General features: G+C 34.4%; 1 protein-coding gene across 1 annotated transcript; it reads left to right on the top strand.

Moving 5' to 3' along the window:
- Positions 1-51: 51 nt before the first annotated feature.
- LOC148623644 (radial spoke head protein 4 homolog A-like) lies at positions 52-4329 on the top strand. Its single transcript, XM_088565619.1, has 10 exons — positions 52-285; positions 493-682; positions 929-1207; positions 1545-1602; positions 1761-1874; positions 2149-2246; positions 2639-2780; positions 2943-3052; positions 3331-3590; positions 3858-4329. The coding sequence occupies exons 1-10, from the start codon at positions 176-178 to the stop codon at positions 4081-4083; spliced, it is 1587 nt and encodes a 528-aa protein (XP_088421745.1). The 5' UTR covers positions 52-175; the 3' UTR covers positions 4084-4329.
- The last annotated feature ends 9869 nt before the right edge of the window (positions 4330-14198 follow it).

Below are 14198 nucleotides of genomic sequence, written 5' to 3'. Positions count from 1 at the left end.
AAGAGGGGCGGAAATGACGTAGTGGTCTCGTACACAAAATTGTGTATTTACCTTGACAACGTCACTGTCGGTGCAGACTTGTAGGTTGGCAACAAGAAAAGACGTGACAACACCAATATTTCGATTGTTTAGGTGTATTAGTGAAAGGAGGACCAACCTCCAGGAAATTTTAAAGATGACCACAACACCAGCAAACACGGAGCTTAACATGAATCCAAAAGAACAACAATTTATAAATGCTAAATCTTGGCTTCTTACAGCAAGTGCAGACACAGGAACAAATTTGTAAGTCCGCTGTTTTTGTTTTTATTTTGTCTTTGTGTTAAAACAGTGTTTAGTCAAAATTATAGACATTCTGTATTAGTTTCAGATCCTAAACTTAGTTGTTAGTCTGTTTTCTGTTGGGCTTTTCAGTTTTATTCTTTCAATGGCAATGTGCTTCAGTTATATGCAAAGATTGTTTCCACTATAGTGATAATTTTATTCTTGCAGATATGATCATTTGAGCAGTGTCCTCACAAAGGTACTTGATGAGCGTCCAGAAAATGCAGCAGATATTATTGAAGACATCAGCAAAGATGTAAAACGATCAAAATTTGTTTCAAATGTTGATACTGTTCAGGATAAGGTGGACAAATCAACTGAAGTGGCACTTGCTGAAATTCACCAGAAACTATTTTCAGTAAGTAGATCTACATGTTTCGATTGATGTATATTGAATGCACAATAATCACACTAGGAAATTCACGGATTTTGGGAAGGTCTTCATGTTTCACCAATTAAGGGGAAAAACATTAGTTTATAAGACACTTAAAGAAAGAAGTCATGGCTATGTCTCTATTCTGTCAGTTGTCAGTTTAGGGAAGTTCAGCAAAGTCAATCTTTTTCTTATACTCACTTAACTTATTAAAAATAATTTTTATTTCAGAAAGGAGAAGGTGACGAAGCAGATCAAGATCAAGATGAAGAAGTTGAAACACCACTGCCAAATTTAATGGATCATTTCTTTTATTTTGAACAAGCTGGTATCGGTTTAGGTCGTGAAGAACTTGTTAGGATTTGGTTAGCCTTGAAGGACTTAGTAGATCGTTATCCTTTGCAACATGTGCATTTCTGGGGTAAACTATTTGGGACAGAACAAAACTATTTAGTAGCTGAAGTTGAATACAGAGAGGGTAATGATGAAGGAGATGAAGAAGAAGAGGAGGTATGTTTAATTATACATTTACTGAGCAAAAGTATTTAAAGCAGGATTCCGAAGCACACTGGATTTATGAAAATTAGATACAAATATCCAATAGGACAAATTTTGAAATATTTATACTATAGATGATAGTAGAACATTGTAATCATACAAAACAGGAAAAATATTAGTGGTGAGGATTTACATAATTCCAGAGCAATTATCAATAAATTATTTAGTTTGATAAAGATGGATGTTATATGTCTTTGTCATTCACATAAAATGATTAGATTATCAAGAAAGAAACTTTTAATCTGTGTTTATTTGTTAATTTTAAACCCTAATTCAAAATGAATTATAGGAGGAAGCACATGCTGAAGAAGAGACAGAAAAAGAAGGAGATGAGGATGGAGAAGAAGGTTTGTAGTCATTTATTTACATTAAAATAGTAAATTAACCAGGTTATTTACCAGTATTTAATCAGGAAAGGGGGGTAATATGACTTATTTTCATATTAATGTTTTCAAAACAATTGCATCAGTATGACTATAATTTTAAACCATGTTTTGTCTAACAGAAGAACAACAAGAAGATGATACACCCAAACCAGACTGGAAACCACCACCTGAAGTTCCAAGGGAAGAAAATAGATCAGGATCTAACAAGAAAACTTATTTTGTGTGCAATGATCGTAAGTTCTGGTGATTTGTACGAAATCATGTTATACTAGTAATCATTTGTGTGTTAAAATTTTCACAACAGTAAAAAATATATGAATGAGCAACAAAAGATTGTTTTTCATTTAACACATGTCACACAAGCTATTAAAACTGTGTATACTTTATTAAGATTATTGAGAGAGAAAAAAATGGCTTTATTTTGACTTATCTAGTTACCTATATGTGTATATTTAGAGACAAAGTATTGATACCAAATGTATATATGAATTGTTTGATGCTTTTCAGCTGGTAAACCTTGGATAAAGCTGCCACCAGTTACACCTGCACAGGTTCAAGCTGCCAGACAAATAAAAAAATACTTCACAGGAAGACTAGATGCACCAGTAAGTGAAACTGTTTTCTGCAAAAGTGTTGTTGTAATGAATAGTGATTTAATCAAATCACTTAGAAGGAAGTTTGTGGTTCAACTTTCATAGCCTCTATGTATGTAAAAGTATTATATATTTTTTTTGTATGTAATACATGTAGATATTGTTTTAACATTGTGTTTTATATTAAAGTATCTGTTGTTTTATCAGTAGTAAGTTGAATGAGATTAATGATTTTTTTTTCAAAATGAATACATTGTCTTCATTTTGTCACTTAGATTTTATCGGTTACTTTGTGTATTTTTCCCCAACACTTTAATAACTGTATATGTACCATTTACCACTATAATTTTTTTTGTAATGATACTGAAATTATACACTGATAAAAATGCATCACTTCGTTTCAGATTGTGAGTTATCCCCCATTTCCAGGAAATGAATCTAACTACCTTCGAGCTCAGATTGCTCGTATCAGTGCTGGAACACACATTTCACCTCTTTCTTACTATATCTTTGATGAAGAGGAAGAAGAAGAAGAGGAAGGTGGAAGTAAGTTTCAATATTTTGTTGCTTCAGAAACCCCAACATATCAATATTTGCACTTTGAACCCAGAATTATTAATTTCTTTAGAAAAATGTAACATATGTAGCATTATTGACAGGTGTTAAAATGTAAAAGGAGATATACTAATTTGCTGATGTAATTTGCAGGCCGGGAGAACTTTATCATTAATCCAGACTATGAGCCCCATCCAATGAGAGATTTAACAGATCCATCATTGTCACATTGGGTGCACCATGTACAACACATATTACCACAGGTTTGTTTGTAATTATGTACTTGTAGCTTTAGAAATGGTTTTGCAAAGGCCTTTCCTGGTTTGTTTTTGTTTTTTGTAACTATGAATTTAAATCCTGCCTTTTTACTTTTTTTTTCAAATTTAATCCTACTCTACTCTTCCATTAAAAATTAATTGATGCATTTCTAAATAAAACAAAATGTGAAAGCCTGCTTTATTGGTGTGATTCAACATGTTCGTTTTTAATTTCAATTATCTACTGATTGAAAGTAAGAATGTTATTGGTTTATTTTTAACAGGGTAGATGTGTGTGGTTCCCTCCAGCAAAACCAGAACAAGATGAATTTGAAGATGAGGAGGAAGAGGAGGAGAGAGAGGAACCAGATGAACCTGAACCAGAGAGAGGACCTGAGCTTTTAACACCTCTGTCAGAAGATGCAGAGGTTGATAACATGCCTCCATGGACACCAAAACTGTCTTACAATCTCATCCCGCAATATGCATGTGCTGTTATGAGATCCAACCTCTGGCCCGGAGCTTATGCATTTGCTGCTGAAAAGTAATTATGAAGTTATTCCTTATAAGATACCTGATCATAACAATTCTGCCTTTTGACAAATTGATAGTAATAAGCACATAGAAAACAGAATTTGAAAACATTGACAATCATGTCAGACTTTACAGAATACTTTAATAAGTAGTTGTTGATACATGTACAGTAAGTTAGTAAACAAGTATTATATAGAACTATTTTTGAAACAGGGTTGCTTTGTAATCAGAAATCACTTCTGCAGACTATTATTTATATTTAATTTGTGTTTTGCAGAAAATTTGAGAATGTTTACGTCGGAACTGGTCACAAATACTCCAAGGATAACTACAGTCCACCAGAAACTACACCTATCAGAGAGGAGTTCCCAAGTGGTGCTGAAATAACTGAAATTGAAGATCCCTCAGTTGAAGAAGAGAGGCAGATACGTAAGGCTCAACAAGATGCTGTTGAGCCAGAAGAAATGGAGGAAGCTGAAGAAGAAGAAGAAGAGGATGATTAAATTTGGATATAAAACTTATACAATGTTAATGAGACAGTTCAAAAATCTGTGATATGACTTTGCTTCTTTGGTCTTGAGAGAGAAAACTGTTCATTCATATACATTCCATATCACCATTGAAGAAGTTGAGTTTTACTTTTGAACAGGAAATTTCCAGTGATAACTTTTGTACATAGAACTATTTATATTTTATATGAATGCTACAAATGCATTTTTCTCCTGTTATGAAGTAAAAGTCTATGATAATTTGGAGTTTGACTTACTTTAGTTAACTACAGGAAATAATTACTTTCTAACAAGTGTGGACACAGGTGAATATTGCTTGTGAGTGCATATGGACACAAAATTCTGAGGGTAAAAATTTATAAAAAAAAAATATGTTCGTTTCAGACTCCAGTCTTTTCAAAGTAATAGTGAAATGTGACTTTGTATAAAAAATAGGCATTTAGCTATCAAAATTAGTTAAACTTTGAGTATTCCTAACCTTGCTTGGTTCTATTATATCTCGTATAAAAGGATATACAAATAAAGGAATCGAATGAAATAGTCAACTAAAGGCTATACAATCCTTGATCTGTGTGTGGTTCCATTGAAGGTATTGTAGCTGTAACATTTTGCCACAATTGTTCTGATCTTTCACTGTGACCAGATTCTTACATTAGTTGCTTTATAAATGAGAGTGCAGTGACATACATTAAAGCTTAGTCATTAATAGGCATTTCTAGTACTATTGAACTTGGAAAAGCGTAAGACATAACAGTGGGATTATAGGGTGCCATGCACCATTTATCACATTCCAGCTGAAAATGTCTCATTAAAATATTTTTTTTTTGGAAAGAATGGCCCATTGAAATTCTGAAGACCATTAAACATGCCTGCCTTCAAAATTTTAATCCCTGACACTGCTAAAAAGAGTGTTGTGGTCGATCTCCTCGTTTGATATACCCAGAAGTGTTGTGAAGGTCAAAATTACATTGGAAAGGTATTTGGATATGTTCAAACGTTCTTTTGTGCAGCATGATACTGTCTTTGAAGCAGGGAGTCTGGTGACTGGAAGCTGAACATATTAATTTGCAAGTAGGACGCCGCTGCGAGCCTTACTTTTTATTTTGAATGGCCTTTACCTCAAAATTACATGTACAACTGGTTAATAAACAAGATCATGAAAAATAGCATGCTTCAATTTTTTCTGACTTTTTTTGTGTTTTTCTTTAAATATGAAAAGTGAGAACAATGAATGGGAAATCAATTTATATGAGTTTAAGATAAAACTAACAAGTTTCAAAAAAATAAACGAACTAAAGAATGGCTATTTATAAAAGCACCAGCACTAAAGATCTTTCTATGAGAGCAACCAAATTACGTTTGTCTTCTGTATGACAGAACTAAAAACTGTTTTTCAAAATAGTCTACAGAAAACTTCAATATATTCCTGTTATATTTTGGAATGAACTACTCAATATTGACACATGTTCGCTTCAGCCTTCAGCTAGCTTTCTCTGATTTCAAGAACCGATTGCCTGCAATGGCGTTTTATCCAAGAATTCAAATTTGCCCAATCATGAACATTCCCAGCAAAAACGTGATCTGGACTATTGGATCAAGCCCAATCAAAACTCCTCGCCATTTTCCGACCAGCCATTGGTGCCGGGATCGGCTGAAGCCGCCTTTTCTTGCAATGTGTTTCAGTGGGCGAACACAGCAACATTTAACAGTCGGTAGAAATGCTTTTTGTTTGGCATCAACATTTGACTTGTAATGAAATATTTAAACTAAATTGTTGTAACAGAGGTTTTGCTTTTAGAACCTCTCCAATTATTGCAATGTGAAGTGTTGCCTAGAGCAGCTTGAGTGAGGGGGTTTGTATATGGAAAACTTTGAGTACCCGTCGAGTCTTGCAAGCAAGCATCGCTTATGCACATTCTCTAATGATGAAGCGGCCATGCTTCTCTTTAATTTGAATTAAGTTCTTTCAATTTCGAATCAATTTATAAAGGTGTGGTTTTTTTTTACCAATCGAGCGATTGTAACATGAAAACTAATCTGACAAATGCGAATTACGCCTTACATCTGTCCCAGCTCCCCAAACTAGAAAAAAAGACATATATACTGCTATTACATCCCCTAACGAAGAGGTATTTTATACCATAAAACCGTGCTATCCTATTTTGGTCTCTACCGAAGACGATGATTGCGATCTACCGTCTGCTGCACAGAATCCATACAAATAGATGCAATTAATTTGGCTAACATCCTTCATCACAAAAACGTAACCAACAAATTTCCCCCATATTTCAAAGACAAATCCATAGCAACAAAGCCCAAAACAACATTTTTTTTGTTTGCAAAACGTATTGCATCTAAAATTCATTATCAGAGGTAGACGTAGAAAATAATACCAGTGGCAAGACATATACTGCCACTACACTTTACAAAGAAAAGATAGTGGAAAACCAAAAATCTGTGCTATCCTTTTTTAGTCGCTCTACCAAAGACGATGATCGTGATCTATAGTCTATGTACTGGATTCCTAAACTCCACAAGAATCAAAAGAGGGTCTCCAGTCCTACCACAACAGTTACTCCTTTAGTGGTATTCATTCAATGTAGATTCTGAAAAATTCGAAAGATCATTTGGATTCCCTCAATTCAAGATTAATATCAGAATACAATAGCATTGAACATATGATTTTTTCAGCTCGCTAAACCTCCCTCTTCCATCGCGACATGACTATACCATTGGTGATTAAAAAGCATCTGCATGCTATTGTCACAATCGGCAAATCAGTGGTCACATCAGCAGCACAAAAAACATTTTACAAAAAAAAAATAATAATCATTACTTATTGTTTTAGAAGAAACTGAGTATTTTTCAACTGAGGACTGATATCTGACAAAGAATTTTGTAAGAGACCTTTTAAGACGCATTTCCTCATACCCCTGATTCAAGAGTCTGTTACACAGACATTTATGGCGTTCAAGGAAATCAGAGTAGTTAGTACTTGTTCTAGTGTAGAGTGAATCAATTCTGATATACATGTAAAATCACCATATGCAGGAGATGAAGCGATATTGCTGCATAGGTAAGGGAAATTTATGATATCAAAATTAAAGTCGTCTCTTTTATCATAAATCTTAGTGCTGAGATGACCACTGTTGTCAAATTCGAGATGTTTTTCCAAAAAAGATGCAGGACAGGCTGTACCTGTAGTCTCCTTTATCTCGAGCTCTGGTGGATATATTGACGATAACCTTTTACCAAAAAGGGGTTGTTGACGGACAATACATCATCAATATATGTGAAGTTAAAGGATTTAGCATCTTTTAAATATTTATTCCTCATGAGGTTCTGAAGAAATTCAGTCTCGTATGAATATAAAAAAAACAAATCGGCTAGGAGAGGAACACAGTTAGTGCCCATTGGAATGCCAACTTGTTATTGAAAAAGAGCTCCTCCAAATGTGACAAATATGTTATCAATGAGAAAATCAAGCATATCGCAAACTTGTTTTTCTGTGTAACACACTTTGCCCTTCTGCGATGTTGTAGAAAAATATGTGGATTTGTAACTAAGAACAACATATTTTTTTAAACAGCAAAAGGTTTACGAATAAGTCCTTTCAAGCGAGATTTCAATTTATCATGTGGTAATGTAGTATAAAGAGTTGAGAAGTCGAAAGTTTGGAGAATACTAATGTCCAAAAAACTGCGGGATTTAAGGTTTCGAAGTAAATCTTGAGAATTTTTAAGTATCCACATATAAATAATGCCACTATGAGAGTAGGTGGTATTGCAGTTAGCTTGTTGTCCATCCTTCACTGCAGGCATTATCTTTGTAACATGAATTGACATCTCGTTCGTGGAGCAAGATGAAGATCCTGCAATATACGTTTTTTTTTGTATGGATTCTTATGAAGTTTGGGAATCCAATACAAGTAAGGTATGTCATCACATTTTGTTTCGCCGTTGAGAGAAGACATGAAGGACTTGTGGTTGTTTAGGATTACATCTTTGTCAAAAGTAGTACGTATATATGTGGCATTACCTGGGATGTAACTATCAATGCCCAATTCCTTAATAAGGCAACTGAGGTAATACGCTTTACAAACAAATACAATGTTGTTTGAAGCTTTGTCCGCTTGGACATATTTCTCATGTAGTGAGGAAAGGCATTCAACTGCCTCACGATCGTTGAATACGGACTTGGGTCTTTTATTGACAAATTTCTGGAGATTGTCAATAAAATTCCGTACCAACGATCGGATGGCACGTATCCAATCTGACAATGGCTCGATTTCTGGTTCTTGGTCCTTGTCTCTCTTTATCCATGATCTGGCATAATCGTCAACAGCATCCATTGTGGTTTTGAAATTAAGTTTCCAATTGAAGCGCTGTGGTTCTCCGAATTTTGGACCTTACGTAGGAGTTCATTTTCAATAATATTCAAATCTCCAGTGATGACATGACCAGAAGGACTGTTATCAAAGAAAGAAGAAGCACAGTCACATGTCACAGGCAATTTTAAACATTCCTCAATGTTTAGATTCTGCAATGTATTTTTATGGTTGAAAATTTTACTACTTATTGTCCTAGTGTATTTGTAAGAGACAATATATAGTTCTTGGTGGAGATTCCTCATACTTTGTAAAAAATAATTCCAAATCATCTTGAAATATACCGAAGGAGATGATTCCAAAACGCTGAAATTTTTGATCGATAACATATTTGTCCAGTGTTTTTCAATAAACGGTCGGCATTCCTATGGGAACAAATTGTGCCGCCTACTTGATGATGTCACGGGAAGGTCCATTTAGCTTTCCGTATTTTTGGTTTTATTTAATTAAAACTATTGATTTTGATAAAATATGATATACATTTTATCCAAGTCATTTCATTCATTACATCATCAGTTCATATTAACTGACGGACCAAATTTAAAAGTCAAACGCACCTTAATTAGAATGCACTCTTGCATGAAAAATATCACCTGTTTACTAACTGCCTGTCACACCTGTAGTCATTACATTGTATGGGCATATGTGGAACAGAGTGGACTGTTTGGCAACAGTTCCCTGTATTTTCAGGTTAGTCAATTATAAATATAATAAATGTTCGGAATTATTTAATAGTTCAATACGAGAAATGTTAAGCTCGCTATTGTAATTTTATATTACAAAGCTGATTAATAGTATTTTCAGAATAAAAAAATATACAGGACGACATTTTTCTTAATGCCACAAAGTACCCGGCGACAATGACATATTCCCCTCACTCTTACGAGGCTGGCTATAGTTGATCTGATCCGAGAGAAAGAGCTTCGTTTAGCTAGATCCTGTAATTTCAGTTTCTGCTATATAGATGGTTTATCATCTTTATTAAACAATCCTAGTTTCAGAGGTTTGACACATCGCATCTACCCCAAAGGATACTACTGATGCTGTGACGTCAGCCTCAAATCTTGACTTTGAGATAGATGGTAAAGGAAAACTATTGACTAAATTACACGACAAACGCGACTTTTCATTCCGTATTGTCAACTTTCTTTTCATCTTTGGCAGCATCCTTTCATCACCTACGTATGTACCGCACTAGATTTCTTACAATTAGGCTTCTGGAACAGGATTTTGTTGTTACAAGATTGAAGTCATCACTACAGAAGTTTTATGGTCGTCATCATGAACTCGAGGATCGTTACGGTGTATCCATTTGTACCATGAAAACTGTTTTCTTCACCATGTCATATTTTTCCTTTCCTCTTTCGTCTGCCCCGGACTTGACATTTTATGAGCAACTCGGCATGTGTTTCTAGAACAGTAGAGGGGGCTTACCCTACCGATGCACTCGGTCCGTGCTCCAGTTTTTACTGGAGCCAGAGATTCAAGTGCTTTGTTGTGTACACTATAGTGTAAGTACTATATCAGTGGCCGTTCATGTCAAAATAGGGATATTTCTATCGGCTTACTTTCAACAAGTACCGGCTTACTTTTCAAAAGTATCGGCTTACTTGTTAAAAGTATCGGCATACTTATCAAAAGTATCGGCATACTTTTCAAAAGTAAGCCGATACAAAAACTTTATGCATAGTGAAAAAAGTATCGGCATACTTTTCAAAAGTAAGCCGATACTTTTGAAAAGTTTGCCGATACTTGTTAAAAGTAAGCCGATGGAAATATCCCTATTTTAACATGAACGGCCACTGATAGTACTATCGATGTACTTGCATACAGCGCCTGCGCTGTCTCCAATGCTACACAAGGAAGTCATGGAATAGTTAACATAGAGAACAAAGAATTTTACTCAAAATTTGAAGGTATATAGCCAAAAAAATGTTAATTCTATGACATAACTGAAACTGTCAGATAAAGATTATGTAACGGAATTGGGTCATTTAAGGATTCGTTGTGTCTATTTTCAACTCTTTGACTAATCGGACAATGGGTTAACATTTCAGAACTTTGATGGCAGGCTGACAAGAAAACCACATAACTTCGTAAATTGTTATGTTTGTACCGTAGGCCATGTGAGCTATTACCATCAATTGGCGTCCGTCGTCATCGTTAACAATTTCTTCAAACATCTCCTCCTCTGAAACTACTGAATGGATTTGAATGAAACTCAAGATGATTGTTCCTTGGAGTATCCTGCAAAATATGATGTTTTGGAATTTTGATTGGTTGAATAACATGGCCGCCGTTAGTAAAATAGAACATAGGGGTCAGAAAAACAAAAACCGTTAGGTTTAACCAAATTCTGACATAAAGTGAAAGTATTGAGCATGATAAGATCTACCTGTGGCCAAAATTTGGTGCAAATCAGTTAACCCATGTTGGAATTATTGTCCTGTTTGGACGTTTTTTTTTGCTGTTTTTTACGTTATTTCAAAAATCTTCTCCTCAGAAACTACTATACATAATTCAATGAAAGTTGGTATTTTTGTTTTTTAGGGTATCCTAAATAAAATGACTGTTTGGATTTTTTATCAGTTAAAAACATGGCCGCTGTTACTAAAAATATAATATAGGGGTCAGACAGTAGTTTCTTGCATATATCTTCAAACAGTCTAGCCAATATCTTTCGATTGCTGAAATGATCCTTATTATAAGGCCTACAAAAGTCTCCCAGGGATCAAAGTTGTCAGAGTTATTGCCATTGAGAGGTGAAAAATTACTGTTTTTACAGTTTTCAGACAATATCTTGAAAATTATGGTAGATAGAATGAAACTTTCACTGGTGAAATGATCCTTATGATAAGTCCTACCAAAGTCTTTATGATCAAAATTGTTGGACAACTACTTGTTAGAGTTATTGCCCTTGAGAGGCAAACATTTAACAAGGTGAGCGATTCAGGCTCCTAGGAGCCTCTTGTTTAATACGGAAGCGTATTAGAGCGACTAACTTGATTTCTACTCTTTCTATCGACATTAATTGGTTCAGAGAAAGTATACCCTTTCATCCATGTTAAGTTCCAACTGAATGTCCAATATGTATTTTTTTATTTTACAAATAAGTTTTTGATAGAACTTCTCATAGCATCTATTGAATTACAAAATACTGTGCAATGTATATCCTAACTAGTTGGTGTGTCCATAGTGAACTGTCACTCTCTTAGTTTAAGTGTGTCAAAAACGTTGATTGTGTCCACGCTTGCCTAGAAGTGAACAGAGTTCAATATATTGCAGTCGTATTAAGCTGCGCTCGGTGAAGATTTTTTTCTTAGCGAAGTCGATTAACAAAATAAGTTAAAATTTTGAGTGTGTTTATAATCAGACATTTTGATTGCGGAATAAACATTTTACATCACATATTATTTTCATTCTTTTGACGAGAATGACGCGCCATAAGGCACTGACCATTTTTGTACTGAGAAGGGGAGGGGGTATTCCAAAATTTGAGCATTTTTTTACTCAGCCATATACAGAAAATAACATTATGATTCAATAATATCCCATTACTTAACAATGCAGATTTTCAAAAAAATAAAAAAAAACTCCGGTTGCTGCTGAAAAAAATATTTTCTAAACTTCTAACTCAAAATACCCCCTAGAAGAAAGTGGGCTAAATAAAGCATCAAGCTATACCTCTCAATTAACGTTACGAAAATATTGGACTATTATCTCACTGGTTCTTGCAAAGACAAATAATGATTATTTGTCTTTCCGATAACCCAAACAATAATAGTAAAACTATCGCGACCACGGATGGATTATAGTTCATTATATAAATGCACGCTTATATGCAAAAAAGCCTCCTAATTCATGCACGTGTTGTCATATAGATTCTGTTTACATGTCTATATATCGGCAAAAAAGCAGTGGGGGGATTAAAAAAAAAAAACATAGCCTAAACGTGAACACACGAAACAAATGCGATCTACACTAAGTACCGAATTGAAAATTATGATAAATAAAACTTTTACAAGTCTCAAATTTTATGCTTTTTTGGATTACGACAAATCGAATCACTTGTGTTGTCTTCCATTTTAGACAAATATTAAAAATCTACCTATGCAACTGGTATTTTCAGGAGACAGAAGTAAATAAGTTCTTGTTTGTATATACTAATTTGTTGCGCTGATTGATACTATTTAAACCAAAATTAAGCAACAAACCACGTAGATACGATTCCCCTGAAAATCCAGGACAGGCTAGAATAAAAGATAAGAAGTCGGGTCAGAAATAATGAAAAAAATTAATCAAGTGGTTACTCCCTAACCTTTCTAGAAAATTACATCAAAATGTCTTTAGTGTTACAGAGGAGTTGTGCTTTCAAGATTTTAACATTTAATGTATAAATTAAATTATCCCACTTTCCAGTCTTTTGACAGTCAGTTTATATTCCTTCATGTACATCCAAAAATGATGCAAAATCTTCTCAGTATAAATTTCATAAAATTTCCTTGGATGGGTAAGAAGGGGTCCGCTTACAAATAATCTGAAGAGACAAGTTTTGAATAAATGGATGGACAGACATTGTGCTCCATTTAACTCCAGAAGCATGGACAAGTTGTGACAGTAGTGTAAGCGTCCTTTCCTTCTCATATCCGTTGAGTTGAATATGTCATGACCGCACACTGATACCACAGATCATTAGAACATAGAATGCGTATTATAATATGCGCAGTGTTATTATTAATGGTTTTTTTTGGTTTTTTTTTTTTGTTTTTTGTTTTTTTTTGTTTTTTTTTGCACGTCCTTTCCAGGGCTCAGTAGATTCCTTGATAAGTACATAAGTTGAGTTTCACAAAGCACCTAGATTCACCAAGCGTCCAATCCTACCCAGGAAATTTTATCTGATTTCAAATGTTGTTAGCATTGGAACTTCTTTTTTCGTGTTCAAGTTTAGATTCCGATTTCGTATTTTGTCGCCAGAGAGATGATATTGTGTCATGCAATCGGAAATTAACTACAGAATGACTCCATGAGTATGGAAAACAGTCTGTACTACACGGAAAGACATTGCGTGACGGAACAGGGGTTAATGATTTAATATCCTGCTAAACATATTCTTCACACTCTAGTAAAGATATAAAAACAACAAATTTATATTTTTTTTATCTTTGTAGCCCGTTTATGTATTTCGAATCAGTTATACGCACTGACTTTTGCGCCAATGTAATTAAGTTCCGTTCAGTCAAACACAATGACACATACAATTCATCAAAGATCACATATTCGTGTGTATGAGTGCGTTTGTATTTATATGTAACAATCTGGTGGACTGCAGTGATCCTGGTTATTTATCATCTGATCCTCTTGTAAAAATTAGCCCTGACGTATAAATCTAAGTTCCGAGATAAAAAAAAGTATTTATCTGACTTGACTTTTAACTCGGTGGGTATTTCTAGAAAAGCAGAGGACGATTACCCTACCGGTGCACCTGGTCCATGCTCATAGTTTTTAGTGACGCCGTCCGAGTTGCTCATTTACTTTTGCTACTTTATGTATGTATTATTTTGGTTATTTTATGTTTTTTATTGTGTATGTCTTTTTCCATGCCTGGTCTTTGTCCCTGGACTACATTCTTTTGATTTCCGCTATAATCTTGGTTCCCTTGATCTATCTTTCGAATATTTACAGTTTACAAATGTTTAATAATGTTTAATATGATGATGACCAC

This window comes from Perna viridis, chromosome 2, assembly GCF_037379345.1.
Source record: "Perna viridis isolate PV_CMFRI_1.1 ecotype Kerala chromosome 2, ASM3737934v1, whole genome shotgun sequence".
Lineage (NCBI taxonomy): Eukaryota > Metazoa > Mollusca > Bivalvia > Mytilida > Mytilidae > Perna > Perna viridis.
Note: the sequence above shows the minus strand (reverse complement) of the source record. Positions and strands in the feature narration are given on the sequence as shown.